Below are 18661 nucleotides of genomic sequence, written 5' to 3' on the forward strand. Positions count from 1 at the left end.
GTCGATTAAGCCATGTCCGTCTGTCTGTCTGTCTGTCTGTCCGTCTGTCTGTCTGTCTGTCTGTTGAAATCAGTTTTCTGAAGACCCCAGATATCTTCGGGATCCAAATCTTCAATAATTCTGTCAGACATGCTTTCGAGAATTTTGCTATTTAAAATCAGCAAAATCGGTCCACAAATGGCTGAGATATGAGGAAAAAACCAAGACAACCTCGATTTTTGACCAATTTTTGACCTATATCTGGATTACTAAGACATTAATATAGACAATATGGATATCTAATGATAGATATTTCAAAGACATTTGCAACGACGTATATAAGACCATATTAAGTTGGACCTACAATGGGTCAAAATCGGGAAAAAAAATTTTTAACCCGAATTTTTTTTTTCAAAAAAAAATTTTTAAAAACCAAAAAAAAATTTTTAAAATTTTAAAAAAAAAAAATTTAAATTTAAATTTAAAAAAAAAAAATTTATAATAATTTTTTTTCCAAAAAATGAAAAAAACAACTAAAAAAAAATTAAATTTTGTTTACCTAAAAATATTTAAAATTTTGAAGTATAATTTGGTGAAGGGTATATAAGATTCGGCACAGCCGAATATAGCACTCTTACTTGTTTATTTTAGATTTTATAATTCTTGTTATTTTTTTTCATTTATTTTTCTCACCACTTTAATAAACCGTTTACTGGGTTTGTTTTTTTTCACTGTTTGTTTTTCACTTTGTTTTCAGTTCTGTTCTTTTCCGCTAAATTCAACTTAACACGACGACAGGTAAACTCGTACTAAACTGTAACGTATTTTGTTTGACTGCTTTGTGGTTGTTGTTAGTACATATTATTATCGCTTTGTTAGCTCTTCTTCGCTTTGCTGCTTCACTGTATCTCCTCTCTCTCTTAGTAAGACATTTGTTTGTTTGTTTTTTTTTTTACTCACTAAAATTTGTTAGATCATTTGTTGGTATAAGTGAGTTTACTAAAAAGAGTGAGTTAAAGTGTAATGAGAATTTTGGTTGTTGTTGGGTATTAGCCGGCTTGAATTAATGATGCAACAAGTGCTTAAAAGAAAATCAAAAAACCGATTATTTTTGTAAAAAGTAGTCGTACTTAAAAACAAGTTAAAATTGTTTAATTTATTCTGAAACAGCCTTTACTAAAGAAATCAGTTAATCAAACTATGTAGAAATACCTACCGTTATTTCTGTTAAAATCTGGTAGTATTAAAACTGCCTAAAAGTATGCAATATTTTTTATCTTGTAAAAAAAAACATATCAACCATGGATGGAAAAACGACATTTATCTTCGGTATCAAAATACAGTGAAACTTCAATATAACAAATATGAAGGTATGGAAAAATATTTTGTTATAGCTATCGGTTTGTTGTATCAGTGAAAGAAATCTTGGTATAATAAAAACAAATAAAACAAATAGTTTAGATTTTTTTAACCTTTAAATGCATGATTTTTACTTTTATTTTTCTATAAATTATCAAATATTTAAATGATTTTTATTTATTATATTTAGTTTAGCATTATGCATTAAACACATTCAAGACAGCAGGCTACCAACTTCAATCTGTCAAAAATAAAATGCACATGTTTATATGGAGACGATTATTTTAACGACAGCACAGCTACACGGCCACACGACTACTCATGCCGATGTAGCCGAATTAGGCAAATTTCTATTTTTGTAAACTACAAAACAGAAATAGTGTTGCTAATATAATAAAAAAAATGTAAATCAAATTAGTGCTTAAAAAAATATATTTTTTTTACTTAATTAAGAGAAGTTTCTGATAACCATATTGAAATAAATTAATAACAGGTACATAATTAATTATAACCATATATATATTTTTACTCAAAATAATTGTTTCAGTCTTAATTACTTTGGAATTTTGTACGGTTATTTTTTATTAAAGTGGCACCACTGAATTATTAATCAGCTGTTTACTTTGTAGCTGTCGTCTTTAAAATAATTCAGTAGCTGCCACACGACTACAACTGTAACCAGCAGAATTTGTGTTCGTGTAGTCGTGTAGCCTGTTGTCTTGAATGTGTTTAATGCATTAGTTTGATTTAGAATTTCTTTAACCTTTTCAAAACGTTGGTTTATTTCCTTTAAATAAACCGGATACTTTTGATTGCAAATAAAAGCCGTTTAGTAGTTTAAAAATTGTAACAACTCTTTATTTATTTAAAATGTACAACAACAGAATTAAATAGTCACTCAATGTTGTTTTTATATGTATATGTTTATAAATTCGCAGAAATACAGACACACTTTATAATGTACACGAATTCACTTGAAAAATACAGCACTCAGTTGATGTTTATTCGAAAAGCGTCTCTGATAAACTCACTAACGACTGCAACCTCTACCACTATTTATAACACTGCCATCTGCACTCTAGATTGCTCTTTAACAGTCTAGAGCTTTCTAATACGCCATCTGTGGTGTACTTTCTACAATGTTCTTTAACTGAATATTCGAATTCGAATACACGGTCGCAGCGTTGCCATACTTACGATCAATGGTCAACTGAAAGCTTTTATTCAATCTTAATAATTTGGGCACTGCTATTTGAAAGCATTATGCAACTTTAAATCAGCTGTTAAAATCGTTATATTTAAATTCAAGTACAATTTCGTAACAATAATAAGGTTTAAAATTTCTTTTGATTTGAACAATTTCTCTTTCGAAACTAACTTCGTATGTTTTACGGATTTAACATAGTCGAAATTCAAAGGTTGGACCAACCTTGTACAACCAAATATAGTTATTTTATACTTCACTTTTAAAACGCTAAATTCATGCGATTATGTGCAGACTTTCCCCTCGGTAGTGGATTTCAGTGAAGAGGAGCAATAACAAATAAATAATCCGATACAAATCCGTTTTACCCGTGCTGTCACTGATTTAAATTTTTCCCAGGAGTGAAAATATTTTTTAATTTCCTCCTGGTAAAAGAAAAATGTCCGGGAAATTATGAACCCTAGTAGAAGTAATTTTATCGAAATTCAGAAAATCATCAAACTGTGCTGTAAAATTAAAATGTTTTTTTTTAATAAGCCTTGGAGATAAACATTTTCTGTAATTAAAATATTTGGGCACTCGACAAAGTCACAAGTCGCAAAACATTTAACAATTGTTGATTTTTTGAACACTTTTACACGCCTTGTGGTTCTTATTCCTTGTAAAACGTTTAAAGAGTTTTTGCGCTACTCTTCCAGATCGTTGTTTAAAATTTAACTATCTCTTTCGATAAAAGTATTTGAATTTTTGATTATTCCCAAGTCTAGAGGCATAGAGAATAGACATAGAGCGATTTTCTCCTGTCAAAGACCTAACTCAGTTGTCAGATACCTAAGTGGTGAGAATGTATTAGTAGAAAAAACTATGTGAAAACAAAAACAACACACGTATGTGTGATTATTTTGAGTAATTTTATTGTTTGAGTTTTTTTCTAGTTTCCGCTCTATGAATAAAAATTCCCCGGGAGTTTTTCCCCTTTTATCATTTTTCCTATTCAAATTCAATGGGAAAAAACTCCCGGAAAAAAACTTTGGAGTGCTGAAATTTAAATTTTTAATTATTTTCATATTAGCATAGCTCTAAGGTGCAAATTTTATAATAAAATACTACCTATAGAAAATATTTGTATGTACAATATAAAAGCCTATCATACACAACATTTAATGTTATCTGTTATTCAGAACATTTTCTACAGAAAATACTGTTATACAAAAGATTTTCTATAGAAAACACTGGTATACACAAAATTTTCTATGGAAAACATTGTTGCAAAATGTGTTCTTAAAAACTAGTAAAATTGTGAAATTTATGTCTTTAGTCTACATCTGAAACCGATTTTTCTAATGAAATCTGTTGCTGAAATTATATAACAATTATAAAATATACCGTTATTTCTGTTTAAATCGATTAGTATTAAAACTGCCTAAAAGTATGCAACATTTTTGTCTTGTGTTAACATATACAACAGGGGTGGAAAATTTAATTTGTATTCAATATCAAATTGTATTCAAATGGTATTTTTATCCATTTATAAAATTGGCAAAACAATGGAAGCTTTCTAGTTTATCAGGCCTGTCACAGAATTCCATTCCGATCGAAAGTGGAATTAATTCCGTATTTTGCTTCTTCAGAAAAAGTAAAACGAAAATTTCTTTCGGAATGAAACCACTTTCAGTTTTCAAAGTGGAATTGATATTTCTTTGTATTTATTTGTTTTTCTACAAATTTTAATCAATTGCTGTACCAAAAACTTCACTTTTGTTCTAATATTACAAACGTTGTCAAATTAAAATCAGAAATATGGAATTATTAAATATTTTTTGAATTAATAAGTTACACGGAATCTGAAGAACCTAAAATGAAATCGATCGGAATAAAAACTACGGAATTGAAACCATTCCAGCATAAAAAACGATTTTTTTATGCTGGATTCAAACAAAAAAAAACCGTGATAAATATTCAATTACCACACAAGAAACTTCTTGGGGAATTTTATTGGTTTTTTGTCCGGTATTATTCTTGAACATTACAGCCACATTAAAATCTTGACCCGGAAGTTGTGAAAAGTCTGTCAGGACACAAGTTTCATCTTCCATCACATAACTGATGTATTTTTTTATAGGTTCTTTAACGCATTGCGATCTGGAACTTTCTGAACTTTATACGACATCAACCTATCATTAGCTTTGTCTCTGCTCACAAAACCTCATAAAAGCCTTAAAAACGAATTGGTGAAAATTGATCCAACTATAAGCAGAAATTTAGTAGAATCAATGCCAGGAAGATTGGAAGCTGTTGTTAAACGCAATGGATTTCCTACTAAGTACAAAACTATACAAACAACTGATAAGGGGCAGTGAATTCCAAGTGTCCGACTACTATTTTGATGCCACCTTAACAGCCATAATTTAATTTTCTTTATTATTTTGTATTTATATGAATTAAAGCAATTGTTTTCTTTAATTTTTAAAACAACATGTAAACATGATTATTATGAATTAATATTTTAAACAATTCTGCGATTTGCGAAATATAGAAGTTTATTTACAATGATTGCTTGCCCGACTTCTTTATTGAGCCACTGTATATTCTGGATCGGTATAGATAGCGGAGTAGATATAATCCGCCTCTATGTTGAAATCAACTTTCCGATGGCACCAATAACTTACATTTCATACCAATTTTTTTCACCAAACATATCTTTTTGTTTCACTTCACTCTTCACCAATATTTTTCTTAAAGTAAACTTTGATATGACCATCACATAAGATTTGGCGTAGCCGAATATAGCACTCTTTCATGTTTTGTATTACTTTGCTGTTGAAGTCAAATCGCCAAAACGAGACATTAGGCGAACCGAAAACGCATTGTTCAAAAAGTTCCCACAATCCTTTTGTAATCACCCTTATACCTCACAATTTTGTCATTTCAAAACAAAATACTGTCTTTGAAACAAATAAAGCCCAACGACAACTTCGAAGTAAATGGAGCACCCTTCAATGACTTGGACATGTGTTTTCTCTGCTTTTTGGAATTACAAATGGTCAGATTCTTGACAATTCTTACCAAAGAAAAGTTGACAGAATCTGTCCGAAAATAAAAGTTTTCAAAAACTCAGTTTTCTTGTCTTAAGGTTATGGGGCAGAAATGTATAGAAATTTATATTGTTGTTATTCCAAGCATTCGAAATTTATTGGAATTACGAGCGATTTTCAAAAACGATTTTGTACATTAAAACAGGTTGATTTACTCACGAAAATAAAACGAGTACATCATGTAGATTTGATTTACAAATCACCCAAAACATATATTTTCAAAACGAAAACATTCGGTTTACTTTCGAGTAAACAAACCTGTTTTCACATGTGAACATATGAGCGACACTTGATAAATTCACTGGTTAATTGTTAAGATAATGATGGATATTTTAGAGATGGATTTTCCCCAACTGTAAATATTGAAATTGAGGTATTACTACCTCCTGGTTTAGAATACCAGGAGGTAATTTTACCATTATTTTCTTTGTTTTTAATTTATTGTAATTTACATAAATTTAATTTTATTTTAAAATATTTAAATTTTTGCACAAGTTTATTGAAATATTTTGTTTTTTTTAATTAAGTACTTAAAGTTTTTGTATGTATGTCTGTATTTTTAGCATCATTTTTATTTATTAATTATTTGTATATACTATGTCCAAATTAACAAGAGTATTTTAAATTAAAAAAAAAATAACTCTTCACAACTGGTTATTTACAAAAGAAAACCAGTATTTTTATCATCTTATAAAGAGCATATCTATGTGGTGACGATATGCGAAGGACTAACTATAACGACTAAGATTTTACAATAAACATTTGTGGTAAAATTATACTTCTCAACAGTATTTTAATAAATTTCTTTCACAATGTTTTTTTTTTCTTTACTACAAATTTTAATCAAAAAAAACTTTAAAAGCCTACAGTTTAGTGTAGGCCCTTATTGGTGGTTAAAAAGAAATCATATTAAAATTAAAGAAAGCCAAAAAAAAAAAGATAATAAAAATGAAAAAAAAAAATTAAAACTGATTTGTTACAGTTATTTAAAAATTGGGATTTTAAGAAAATAAAAGTAAACAATATATGGATTGTTGGTAGTGTTGGAGGTGGTGGTGGTGTTGGTGTTTAAGCTGAGATTTATTATTATTTCAGCAGAACTTCCAGCGATTACCGCACTCGTTACACATGACAAAAGTGGTCATAGGTTCATCAGCTGATCGGGTCTGCAGTTGGTTATAGGTACAATTACGTTTCTTACACTTGCCACATTTAAGCAGATCCGTCTTGGTGCCTTGCACCGTGGCCAATTGGGCATCATTAATGGCTTCCTTAACAAATTTCTCTCTCAGCTTTCTCATTTCATCACTGGCCATCTCTTCGGGTGTCATTTTAGCCAATTGTTGGGCTGTTACAGCACCGCACATGTAATTGCCGCGCAAGGTGTGATTTTTAGAATCTTTCAAATTGGCCACTCTAGAGCGTATGCGATTTTTGTATTTCATATCGGTGTTTCTGAACTCGGCATAAATGGCTTCCTCCAATTCAATAGCCATTTCTTCCGGTTCCGGCCAGCCTTCCATGGCTTCGCCTACTTTAAGGGCGTTGCACAGCATTTCACGGCATTTTAAACGCACCGCATCGGTCATACCCGACGAAGCGGGAAATGAGGTTTGTGTGGGTCTACGTTCATCTTTGGTTGACGATGATGATGAAGATTTTTTCTCATCTTTCTTATCTTTGTCTTTAGAGGAGGAGTTTGATGAGGATTTCTCCTTATCTTTGCTGGATGACGAACTAGACTTGCTAGCCGATGAGGATTTGCTGTCACTACCCGATTTGCTAGAATCTTTGCTGGCCGTGGCACCCGGAGCAGCTAAGAAACGTTTCCAGTTTTTGATTAGAGTTTTAGCCAAGGCAATAACCTCTTCGTCTTTGCTGCTTTTACGCAATTCATTTACCGTCATACCTATACGGGTTTTGGTCAAAATTTCCAAATTAATATTGAGCGACTGTAAGGCCTTTAACAAATCCAAAGCCTGTTCCTGGCCCTAGAAAAAACAAAAAAAAAATACTTTTTAAAATTGCAAACAATATCACTATTCTTTAGTTTAGTTTTAAACCCATTTACAGTTTGAAAGTCATTGTTGCTTAACCACCAAATAACAAAGTAAGAAACACCGGCTGGCTGTACCACCAACTTGCTTTAGCAATGAAACAAATAAAAGGCGCGCATGAGACTCACACATTTCAACTGTTAATTGCACCTTTGAGCCAACAGCATTTATGTGTGGTTCATATGCAGCCCCCTTAAAGCCTTATGGTTATGGATCTTATATTGTTCATGGACATTATTATTAATGAATAAAACTTACCGTGCCATCATTTGTTGTGATTTTGCTCATTTTCTTTTGTATTTTAAAAACTTCCTCTTCGACACTCATTTTCACGTTTATTTTTAGCTAAAATATATTACAAATTTATTAACAATTTCTTTATACACAAGTAGTAATTATATAGCACTATATTAAATTAACTTACTTTTTAATGTTTTTGTTAAATAAGTTGTTAAAATTAAGGTGTTTAATTAAGAAAAAATTGGTGTGCTCTCGTTGCAGAAAAATTACAGCCTTTTTTTCCTACTATTTCTTCACACTGAAATTCGCTTTTTTTTCTGTATTGACAACTAGGAATTGAGGGTGCTGCCAGATGGCGTGGTGTTGTTAACAACAACAGGGTTGTATGGAAAAGGTAGTAGAAAATGCTGTTTGTAAAGAGCTACCAGACGTTAAAAAGAGGAATTATTTGTATTTAAATATAAATTATATATAAACAAAACGACAATCATCACAACATCAAAAATGGAAAAGTATTTAAAATTTTGAGTCAATTATATTGCTTTTTAGTAAATTCAGACCAAAGGAAAACAAGCGAAGATTTTTGAAATGAATCTATCAGCTTCAAAATTTGGACAAGTAAGTAAGTAAGTAAACACTTTATTGAGACTTTTTTTTTTAATATGAGATACAAACGACCGTATAACAAAATATAATCTTAGAACTATTATTGTCTTATTCTAATACACTATGTGTGAGGCAAAAGCAACTTGCTTAAAAAAATGAATAAGTAAAAGCGAACAGCTCAATATATGAAAAAAAATGCTTGCTCCCGGCATTAGGTGTGACGAACAGAGCGATAGTCTGTAAACAAAATAAATAAACATAAAACTAAATAACACTTAAACTAAACAGCTGTTAATAACAATAACAAACAGAGAACATTTATATCACAGAATGTTAACGAATTGTAAATATTACAAAGTGTAAAAAGTTCATAAATTGGAATAATTAAAATTAATTATAATAATATAAAATAGACAATCATTAGTATTCGAAAATACAAATTGTATAATAAAATAAATGTATAAATAAAATATCACAGTTTCTTTCTCATTTCCTTCCTTTCAGCCCCTATGGGAGCCTGGGAGTGTTTCCCTGTAGAAATCCGGTAGTATAAGCTGAACGGGATCGTCGTTGTCAATTAATTGGTTCAAAATACCTATTGGAGACAGGTAAGTACATCTTGACCACTCTATTTCCTTCTCAAACTCATACATATCATTCATCAGTGTATTTTCATGGAGAGCTAAATTATCAGCAAATTTCCTCTGGAGCCGTAAGGCGTATTTGCAGAGTGGTACCACAGCAGATTGTCCATAAATGTATGTATTAGAAAATCGTTTTGTATAGCTTTGAAAATTCCTGCCAATACATTTCCTTAGTATTCTTCGCTCAAAAATTTCCAATTCCCTGGCCACCGTTGGAGAGATAGAGAACCATATGGGGAATGCATATATGAGTGTCGGCCTGATAGCTACTTTATAAAGAAGAAGTTTTGTCGCCTGTGGAAGATATTTGCTGTTCATTAAACCGGAAAACATACCCGATATTCTCTTGGCCCTCGTTAAGAACAATCTGGCATGATTATTAAATTTCATTAACTTGTTAAAATTAACGCCCAGGTACTTAATGGTGTCCTTAAATGGAATATCCATACCGTCAAAAGAGAGCTGCAAAAGTTTGCTCTCTGGAACCACAAATCTGGCACATTTACCAGAAGCATTTCTCAGGCAGATGGCTTCAGATTTGGCTGCATTAATCCTGATTCCCCAAGATTTGTAAAAGGAATTTACAACACCAAGATGGAACGCCGCGTTAGTAAGCGCTTGTATTGGAGATTCATTATGTGAGTAGATTAAACAATCGTCTGCATACAATATAGCCTTTGAGTTCTCAGTTGAATGCGGAAAATCGTGGAGAAATAAATTGAATAGAAAGGGTGCCAAAACACTACCCTGGGGGACACCACTCTTTACGCTATCGAAACTGGAGGATGAACCGTTTATCTGAACACAAAATTTACGGTCGGAGAAATAACTTTGAAATAGCTTTATAAGATAAGGATCAACTCCTAGCTCCACCAGTTTATACAATATTCCCTTATGCCAAGCGGAATCGAATGCTTTTTCAATGTCTAACGATAAAGCTACCGTACATATTTTATCTCTCAGTTTTTTTGTGATGTCACCGTGGAATTTCAGAAGAGCATGTTGAGTCGAGTGAAATTGTTTGAAGCCAAAAATTTGGACAAATTTCTGGAAACATGTTTTTAACCAGACTTTTAATAATCATGTAAGAAAGCTCTATTCGGCTGTACAGAATACTATATACCATTCACCAAAGTATACTTTAAGATAAAGACTGGAAATAGTTGTTGCTGAATAATTGTTATTATGGGCGAGAAAAATGTTATAGTAAAAATATCGTAAAAAAACTCGGGTTAAATATATTTTATCCAATTTTGATCCATTGTATGTTCAAATTCCCATAACACCATATACGCCGTTGGAGAGGTCTTTGAAATATGTATCATTAGACATCCATATTGTCTATACTGACCTAATAATCTAGATGTAGATCAAAACTAGGTAAAAAATAGATGCGTTTTGCTTATATCTCCATTGTTGGCCCGATTTCCCCGAATTTAAATAGCAACCAGACCAGGACTATATAGAATATATGTATATGACAATCATGGAAGTTATTTGGGTGCTTATTGGGGCCGCTTCCTTTTGACCCATTGTCCATTACCATGGCTCTATCTATATACACCGTTGGGAGGGTCTTTGAAATGTCTATCCAGTTAAATGATTAGAATTGAAGAAAAACTTAATCATTAAATAAATTTTATTTTATAATAGATTTTAATTTAAAAAACATGAATGATTCAATCAAGTATTAATTTTATAAAGATTTAATTCTAAAATGAATGCATCCAGTATTTATTTTCATATTTTCCCTGTAAAACACAATTTCCAATGTCCGGCAATACTATTTTCCACTAAAATACAACCCTGTAATATACTACAGCAGCCAAGGCGAATTTAAACAAGATTGTGGCAATGACCATTTAAAGCAAATTCACTAATTTTTTATATATGAAGTTTGACATTACAAACAATACTCACATTGTTGAAACTGTCAAACTTCATTGATTAAAATATAAAAGAACTTGCTTGAACTCGCCACTTCCACCACCTTGAATAAATTCGCCTGGACAGCTGTTTTTGCTTTCACGTTCTTGTATTTTTTTATTTTCCTGGAAAAAAATTAAATATTTCTAAAAATTACCAATTTATAACAGAAAACTATAAAATTTATTATGAATAATCTCTATAAATTAATACAACCCACATGGCGACAAGTAATACAGCCACAACAAAGCCTGATAAAACGTTTTTATGGTAAGATTACACTAACCCGGTAAAGGCTAAACAAATTCTTCAGGTGTTATTTAACGTTTATTTTGTTAACATTTTAGCCTCAGTTCCTAAACGTTTCTATAAGAAAACCTCAGTGCTGTATAATGATGGCAGCTATGAAGTGACTTTGGATCATCGTAAATTGAAAACACCCAAGGGTGCTCCATTCAGTTTGAAAAGTGAACCCTTAGCTATAGCGGTGGCCACAGAATTCGATAATCAAAAAGAGCACATAGAAAGTTCGAAAATGCACTTGTCCGCCCTGTGCTTTACGGCCATTGATAATCCCAATAATCATTCAAAAATCGATATGGTTAACTATTTGTTGAATTTTATACCCACAGACACCATACTGTTTCAGTATGATGACGAAAAGGATTTGCATGATTTGCAGCGCAACGAATGGGATCCTTTGATCGAATGGTTTAATGAACGTTATGGTACAAATTTACAGAAAACCATGACTATAACACCACCACAAATATCCGCGGAGGATAAAATGAAAATCTCCAAATATTTAATGTCACATTCGGATGACGTTTTGTATGGTGGGTTGGATTTTTTAGCATTAAATTGTAAAATGTTTTAAAATAGTTTTTTATTTTGGTGTTTATAGGTTTCGTTTATGCTATTGATACTTTGAAATCCATTATCTTGGCTTTTGCTGCCATTGACCAACGTATATCGGTGGAGAAGGCTGTTACGCTGGCCCGCTTGGAAGAGGAATACCAGCTGAAATTTTGGGGACGTGTTGAATGGGCTCACGATATAGCCCAACAAGAGTTACAAGCCCGTTTGGCAGCTTCTGTTTTATTTGTGCATCTAAATCGTTCGGATTATTTTGTCAAGGAGAAAACTTTAGTATAAATTTTTGTTTTAATTTCCTGAGATGGAAACACACTGACTGTAATTGTGTTTAGTTTTATAAATAGTGTTTTAAAAGTTGTTACTACTGATGTACGAGTTGAAGGTAAGCAGAGTTTGAAGATCTTTTTTAAAAAAAGATATTCAATGTTAAAGAATTGTGGTTAAATAAAATAAAGAAAACTTCGAAGGAATTTATTTCGAAATTTCTCTTAAAAAAAATAAATATTTTTTGTTTTATATTCAAAATTTTCTAACCTCAAATAAATCTAAAAATTTAAACCTCAATTTAAATAATTACTGAGAATAGATTTGTACTTAAATTCTTATTAGAGAGATTTATAGGTTTTAGACTCTAAAATTTAGAGTGCATAAGCAGATGAACTGAAACACACTTGTTTCTCCTTAAAATTATTTTTCTTTAAATTTTCCAGAGAATTTTTTCAAAAACCTTTACATCTCTCTAATATAGAACCTTTTGTAGTATTAGGAATTATTTGTTTTTTCGAAATCTAAGATTTTAATTTTCTTTAGCAAATACGCACCAAATCAATATCATCCTGAAGAACTCATTATTTATAAATCATAATGGACATTATCTACTAAATGCAGAATTAATTTCTCAAGAAAACTAGGAATAACATTACAAAAAATAATAACAAACCTACAACTTGACAACTAACATCAAAAATACGAATCTTATTCAAAATTACAAGAAAATCAAAACTGCAAGTATTGAAATTAAAGGTAAATATTAAAAAATTTAAATTTTCAAACTATTTTTTGGTGAAAAAATATATTGCGGGTAAAATTTGATTATCAAAAATTTGAAAAAAAATTTAAGTCCGAAAAAGTTCCTATTGAAATCTTAAACTTATGTTAAATTTGGGGTGAAACTTTCGCTTGCAAAACTTTCCTACTAGCTGAATTTTTTTAGTTCCTTTTTCACTGAGTACCTCACATAGTCCTAATTGACCAATAAAATTTTACCTAACACTAAAACTGTCTATAAGCGCGTAAATATTGGCCCAAATGGAAAAAGCACGACTTACATTTTCAGCCAAAAACCTTTTTTTTTGTATGAAATTAAAAGTGACTATAACTCGGAAAATATTGGTCCAAATGGAAAAAGGTCGATCATCTGTGATCACTTATATTTTCAACCAAAATAACTTTTTTATATGGAAATTAAGAAAAACATAAAAGTGGCTATAAGTCGATAAATATTGGTCCAAATGGGAAAAGAACGATCATCTGTGATCACTTTTATTTTTAACCAAAAATCTATTTTTTCTATGAAAATTAAGAAAAACATAAAAGTGGCTATAAATCGGTTAATATTTGTCCAAATGGAAAAATGACGATCATCTGTGATCACTTACATTTTTAACCAAAAACCGATTTTTTCTTTGAAAATTACATTTTTAACCAAGAATCGATTTTTTATATGCAAATTAAGAAAATCATAAAAGTGGCTATAAATCGGTTAATATTGGTCCAAATGGAAAAAGGACGATCATCTGATCATTTTATATGAAAATTAAGAAAAACATAAAAGTGGCTATAAATCCGTAAATATTGGTCCAAATGGAAAAAGGACGATCATCTGTGATCACTTACATTTTTTACCAAAAATCGATTTTTTCAATAAAAATTAAGAAAATCATAAAAGTGGCTATAAATCGGTTAATATTGGTCCAAATGGAAAAAGGACGATCATCTGTGATCACTTACATTTTTAACCAAAAATCGATTTTTTCAATAAAAATTAAGAAAATCATAAAAGTGGCTATAAATCGGTTAATATTGGTCCAAATGGAAAAAGGACGATCATCTGTGATCACTTACATTTTTACAAAAAATCGATATGAAATTAAAAAAAAATAATTTTTAACCAAAAATCGATTTTTTGTATGAAAATTAAGAAAAACATAAAAGTGGCTATAAATCGGTTAATATTGGTCCAAATGGAAAAAGGACGATCATCTGTGATCACTTACATTTTTAACCAAAAATCTATTTTTTATATAAAAATTAAGAAAAACATAAAAGTGGCTATAATTCCGTAAATATTGGTCCAAATGGAAAAAGGACGATCATCTGTGATCACTTACATTTTTAACCAAAAATCTATTTTTTATATAAAAATTAAGAAAAACATAAAAGTGGCTATAATTCCGTAAATATTGGTCCAAATGGAAAAAGGACGATCATCTGTGATCACTTACATTTTTACCAAAAATCGATATGAAAATTAAAAAAAAATAATTTTTAACCAAAAATCGATTTTTTGTATGAAAATTAAGAAAAACATAAAAGTGGCTGTAAATTGGTTAATATTGGTCCAAATGGAAAAATGAGGATCATCTGTGATCACTTACATTTTTAACCAAAAATCACTTTTTTATATGAAAATTAAGAAAAACATAAAAGTGGCTATAATTCCGTAAATATTGGTCCAAATGGAAAAAGGACGATCATCTGTGATCACTTACATTTTTAACCAAAAATCGATTTTTATATGAAAATTAAGAAAATCATAAAAGTGGCTATAAATCGGTTAATATTGGTCCAAATGGAAAAATGACGATCATCTGTGATCACTTACATTTTTAACCAAAAATCGATTTTTTATATGAAAATTAAGAAAAAAATAAAAGTGACTATAATTCCGTAAATATTGGTCCAAATGGAAAAAGAACGATCATCTGTGATCACTTACATTTTTACCAAAAATCGATATGAAAATTAAAAAAAATTCATTTTTAACCAAAAATCGATTTTTTGTATGAAAATTAAGAAAAACATAAAAGTGGCTGTAAATCGGTTAATATTGGTCCAAATGGAAAAAGGACGATCATCTGTGATCACTTCATTTTTAACCAAAAATCGATTTTTTATATGAAAATTATGAAAAACATAAAAGTGGCTATAAGTCGGTAAATATTGGTCCAAATGGAAAAAGGACGGTCGTCACTTATATTTTTAACCAAAAATCGATTTTTTATATGGAAATTAAAAAAAAACATAAAAGTAGCTATAAATCGGTTAATATTGGTCCAAATGGAAAAAGGACGATCATCTGTGATCACTTATATTTTCAACCAAAAATCGATTTTATATGAAAATTAGGAAAAACATTAAAGTGGCTATAAGTCGGTAAATATTTTTCCAAATGGAAAAAGGACGATCATCTGTGATCACTTACATTTTTTACCAAAAATCGATTTTTTGTATGAAATTTAAGAAAAACATAAAAGTGGCTATAAGTCGGTAAATATTGGTCCAAATGGAAAACGGACGATCATCTGTGATCAGTTATATTTTCAACCAAAAATCGATTTTTTGTATGAAAATTAAGAAAAACATAAAAGTGGCTATAAGTCGGTAAATATTGGTCCAAATGGAAAAAGGACGATCATCTGTGATTACTTACATTTTTTACCAAAAATCGATTTTTTGTATGAAAATTAAGAAAAACATAAAAGTGGCTATAAGTCGGTAAATATTTTTCCAAATGGAAAAAGGACGATCATCTGTGATCACTTACATTTTTTACCAAAAATCGATTTTTTGTATGAAATTTAAGAAAAACATAAAAGTGGCTATAAGTCGGTAAATATTGGTCCAAATGGAAAACGGACGATCATCTGTGATCAGTTATATTTTCAACCAAAAATCGATTTTTTCTATGAAAATTTTGAAAAACATAAATGTGGCTATAAATCGGTTAATATTGGTCCAAATGGAAAAAGGACGATCATCTGTGATCATTTATACTTTTAACCAAAAATCGATTTTTTCTGTGAAAATTAAGAAAAACATAAAAGTGGCTATAAATTGGTTAATATTGTTCCAAATGGAAAAAGGACGATCATCTGTGATCACTTATAGTTTTAACCAAAAATCGATTTTTTCTATGAAAATTCAGAAAAACATAAAAGTGGCTATAAGTCGGTAAATATTGGTCCAAATGGAAAAAGTACGATCATCTGTGATCACTTACATTTTTAACCAAAAATCGATTTTTTATATGAAAATTAAGAAAAACATAAAAGTGGCTATAATTCCGTAAATATTGGTCCAAATGGAAAAAGGACGATCATCTATGATCACTTATATTTTTAACCAAAAATCGAATTTTCCTAAGAAAAACATTAAAGTGGCTATAAGTCGGTAAATATTGGTCCAAATGGAAAAAGAACGATCATCTGTTATCACTTACATATATTTTCAACCATAAAACTTACATTGCAAATTAATGAATTCAAATATTTACTGCTTATACATTGGTATTTTTTTGAATTAGGATGGCTTATCGAGTTACTACAGTAAGCTCTTAAATTACTTTACACTGCCCTCAAGGCTGGAATTACAATTGCTTATAGGGGACTGACTACGACAGTATTTAGCAACAAAAAAAAAAATTAAACATGACATTAAATGAGTAAAAAACGATTACTCGTTAAATTTTTCATTTTATTCGATTAATAAAAATTTTTATTAAATAATAGCAAAAAAATTGTTATTAATTAAAATAAGAACAACAGTGGTTTTATTTATTTATTATTTTTTTGTTTTTCTTGTTTTTGGTTTTGTTTGTTTTTTGATTAATTAAAAATAATGCGGTTAAGCACAGTGTTACAGCTAGGGATGGAAATTTTGGGGGAAGAGAATATAAAAGTTAAAGGATCCCAGGAATTAGAATTCTTTTAAAATGAAACAAATGGGAGGAGTATTCTCAATATATTTTTTTAGGTTTTTAAAATGAATACAGAAATTATTCTTAACTTTATACTTCGAACGAATTCAGGGATTCGGAATTTTAAAATAAATCACCTGATAGTGATTCGGGAATATTTTAAAAAGTATTTAACAATTACTTTTAACTCCTGGTAACTCAATTTAGGGGATTTAAAATTCCCAAAATCCCGTGGAATTATACAAACTTTTTAAAAATTTATGAAATAAAAATATAATTTTTATATTATTGGGCGTATGACCTAAAAATGTGGGATTTACAATAGATGGCGTATCTTTTGAACTTTAATAACTTATACATGTCATTTTGTAGGGTACATATCTGTCATTTATTCTAACAACAAATTTTTTTTTGCTTCGAAAATTTCGAATTTTGTATCAACAAAGTTGAGACCTTGCTCTATCTGGGATACGTTTCACTTTGGAACATAATATCCGATATTGGCTGGATTCGCTCTTGGCCTCTTGTGGCTCGGAATCCATGTGATGTCAGAAAGATGGGAACGGTCAATACTTTGAATAAATTTATATTGTACAAATGTTTCAAAAAAAGCTAAAAATTTGAAGAAAAAAAATTCCGCATTTTTAAGTCATTTTCAATTTAAAATTTTCAGAAGTCTGTTTTATGGTTTCTTCCCCCAAAACTATCCCTGGTTTTAACACTTTAAGTGTTTTGTTTTGTTGGTTTTAATTTTTTAAAATGAGTATTTGTTTTGGTTTTCTTTTGAATGATTTAATTATTACACAGCTTGTTTAAAAACTTAAAGAATTTTTCATTTTAAATTTTATTTTGTTTGACCTACTTAATAATAAATTTTGAAAATAAATTATAATTACAATTTGTTGTTTTTCTTTTGTTTTGAATTAATTAAATAAAATATTTGTCTAAGCCTTTTTGGTTTTATTTTTTTTCAATTTCTTTTACAGATTTAAATTTAAATTTGCTTATAATTTTAAAGGGCTTGATTTTGAATTTGGTTTGTTTGTTTTGTTTTGGTTTCAAGTACAATTTTATTATCAATAATTTTTGCTTAAATTTTAGCTCTTAATGGCAAATCGTATTTATACTATAAGGGTGTTTTATTTTGATGTTTTATGGTTTTGTTTTGGATTTCTAGGCTGGGCCTTTATTCAATTTATTCCCTTCTCTTTCATTTTTTATTCCCCATATTCATAGATTTTTTTGTTAATTTTTTAGTTGATTTTACATAGTTTTAATGTTTAACAAAGTAATGTTTACTTATGCTGATATGCTACAATTAAAAAGCTTAAAAAACTAAAGCTTCTTAGAAGCTGAACTTAATAAAAAGCCTCTTCTCTTTTTTTTTTGGTTTGTTTTTTTATTCACTTTTATTTATTATTAATATTTTTGTTTATACATAATTTGCAGTGAGGTGAGTTTTGAAATTAAAATTTTGAATTTAGCCCCGTTAAGTAAATATCGTAACTTAAAGCTGCACTCAAGGCGAATTTGTAGAACTACAACAAATACCACATGTATATGAGCCTTGGCTGCACTGTATCATTAAACTTTGGCATTACTGCCAAATTAATGCTGCCAAGTTTCTTTTATTGTTACTTTATTTACTTAGCTTTTCTATTCGATAAAACTGAATCAAAGTAAAAGAACTTAAATAA

The 18661-nt window shown here is 29.7% G+C and overlaps 3 protein-coding genes and 1 long non-coding RNA gene across 5 annotated transcripts in view; 2 read left to right on the forward strand and 2 right to left on the reverse strand.

Moving 5' to 3' along the window:
* ck (myosin-VIIa ck) overlaps positions 1-849 on the reverse strand; it is a 59332-nt gene extending 58483 nt beyond the window's left edge. The window contains exon 1 of the mRNA XM_065501579.1: positions 673-849. The gene's annotated coding sequence lies outside the window, so the exon portion shown is untranslated. The remainder of the gene's footprint in view (positions 1-672) is intronic.
* A 5324-nt stretch (positions 850-6173) lies between these two features.
* Positions 6174-18661, reverse strand: part of TfIIS (RNA polymerase II elongation factor) — a 438108-nt gene continuing 425620 nt past the window's right edge. The window contains exons 1-3 of one of the 2 annotated variants that reach the window (XM_065501623.1): positions 8119-8244; positions 7953-8039; positions 6174-7628 (exon numbers count right to left, since the gene is read on the reverse strand). In XM_065501623.1, coding sequence (XP_065357695.1) covers positions 6729-7628; positions 7953-8021 — 969 coding nt within the window. In that variant the 5' untranslated portion in view covers positions 8022-8039; positions 8119-8244 and the 3' untranslated portion in view covers positions 6174-6728. Of the gene's footprint in view, positions 7629-7952; positions 8040-8118; positions 8245-18661 lie in introns of those variants that run through there. The other variant, XM_065501624.1, reaches the window with a different exon arrangement.
* LOC135951565 (uncharacterized) lies at positions 8679-9626 on the forward strand. Its single transcript, XR_010575981.1, has 3 exons — positions 8679-8883; positions 9045-9148; positions 9206-9626. It is a non-coding gene; the product is annotated as an uncharacterized LOC135951565 (long non-coding RNA).
* On the forward strand, positions 11214-12461 carry l(2)k14505 (ATP synthase mitochondrial F1 complex assembly factor 2 homolog l(2)k14505). Its single transcript, XM_065501625.1, has 3 exons — positions 11214-11380; positions 11458-11946; positions 12015-12461. Exons 1-3 carry the CDS (start codon positions 11299-11301, stop codon positions 12263-12265), a joined length of 822 nt encoding a protein of 273 aa, XP_065357697.1. The 5' UTR covers positions 11214-11298; the 3' UTR covers positions 12266-12461.

This window comes from Calliphora vicina, chromosome 2, assembly GCF_958450345.1.
Source record: "Calliphora vicina chromosome 2, idCalVici1.1, whole genome shotgun sequence".
In the NCBI taxonomy this organism is placed as follows: Eukaryota; Metazoa; Arthropoda; class Insecta; order Diptera; family Calliphoridae; genus Calliphora; species Calliphora vicina.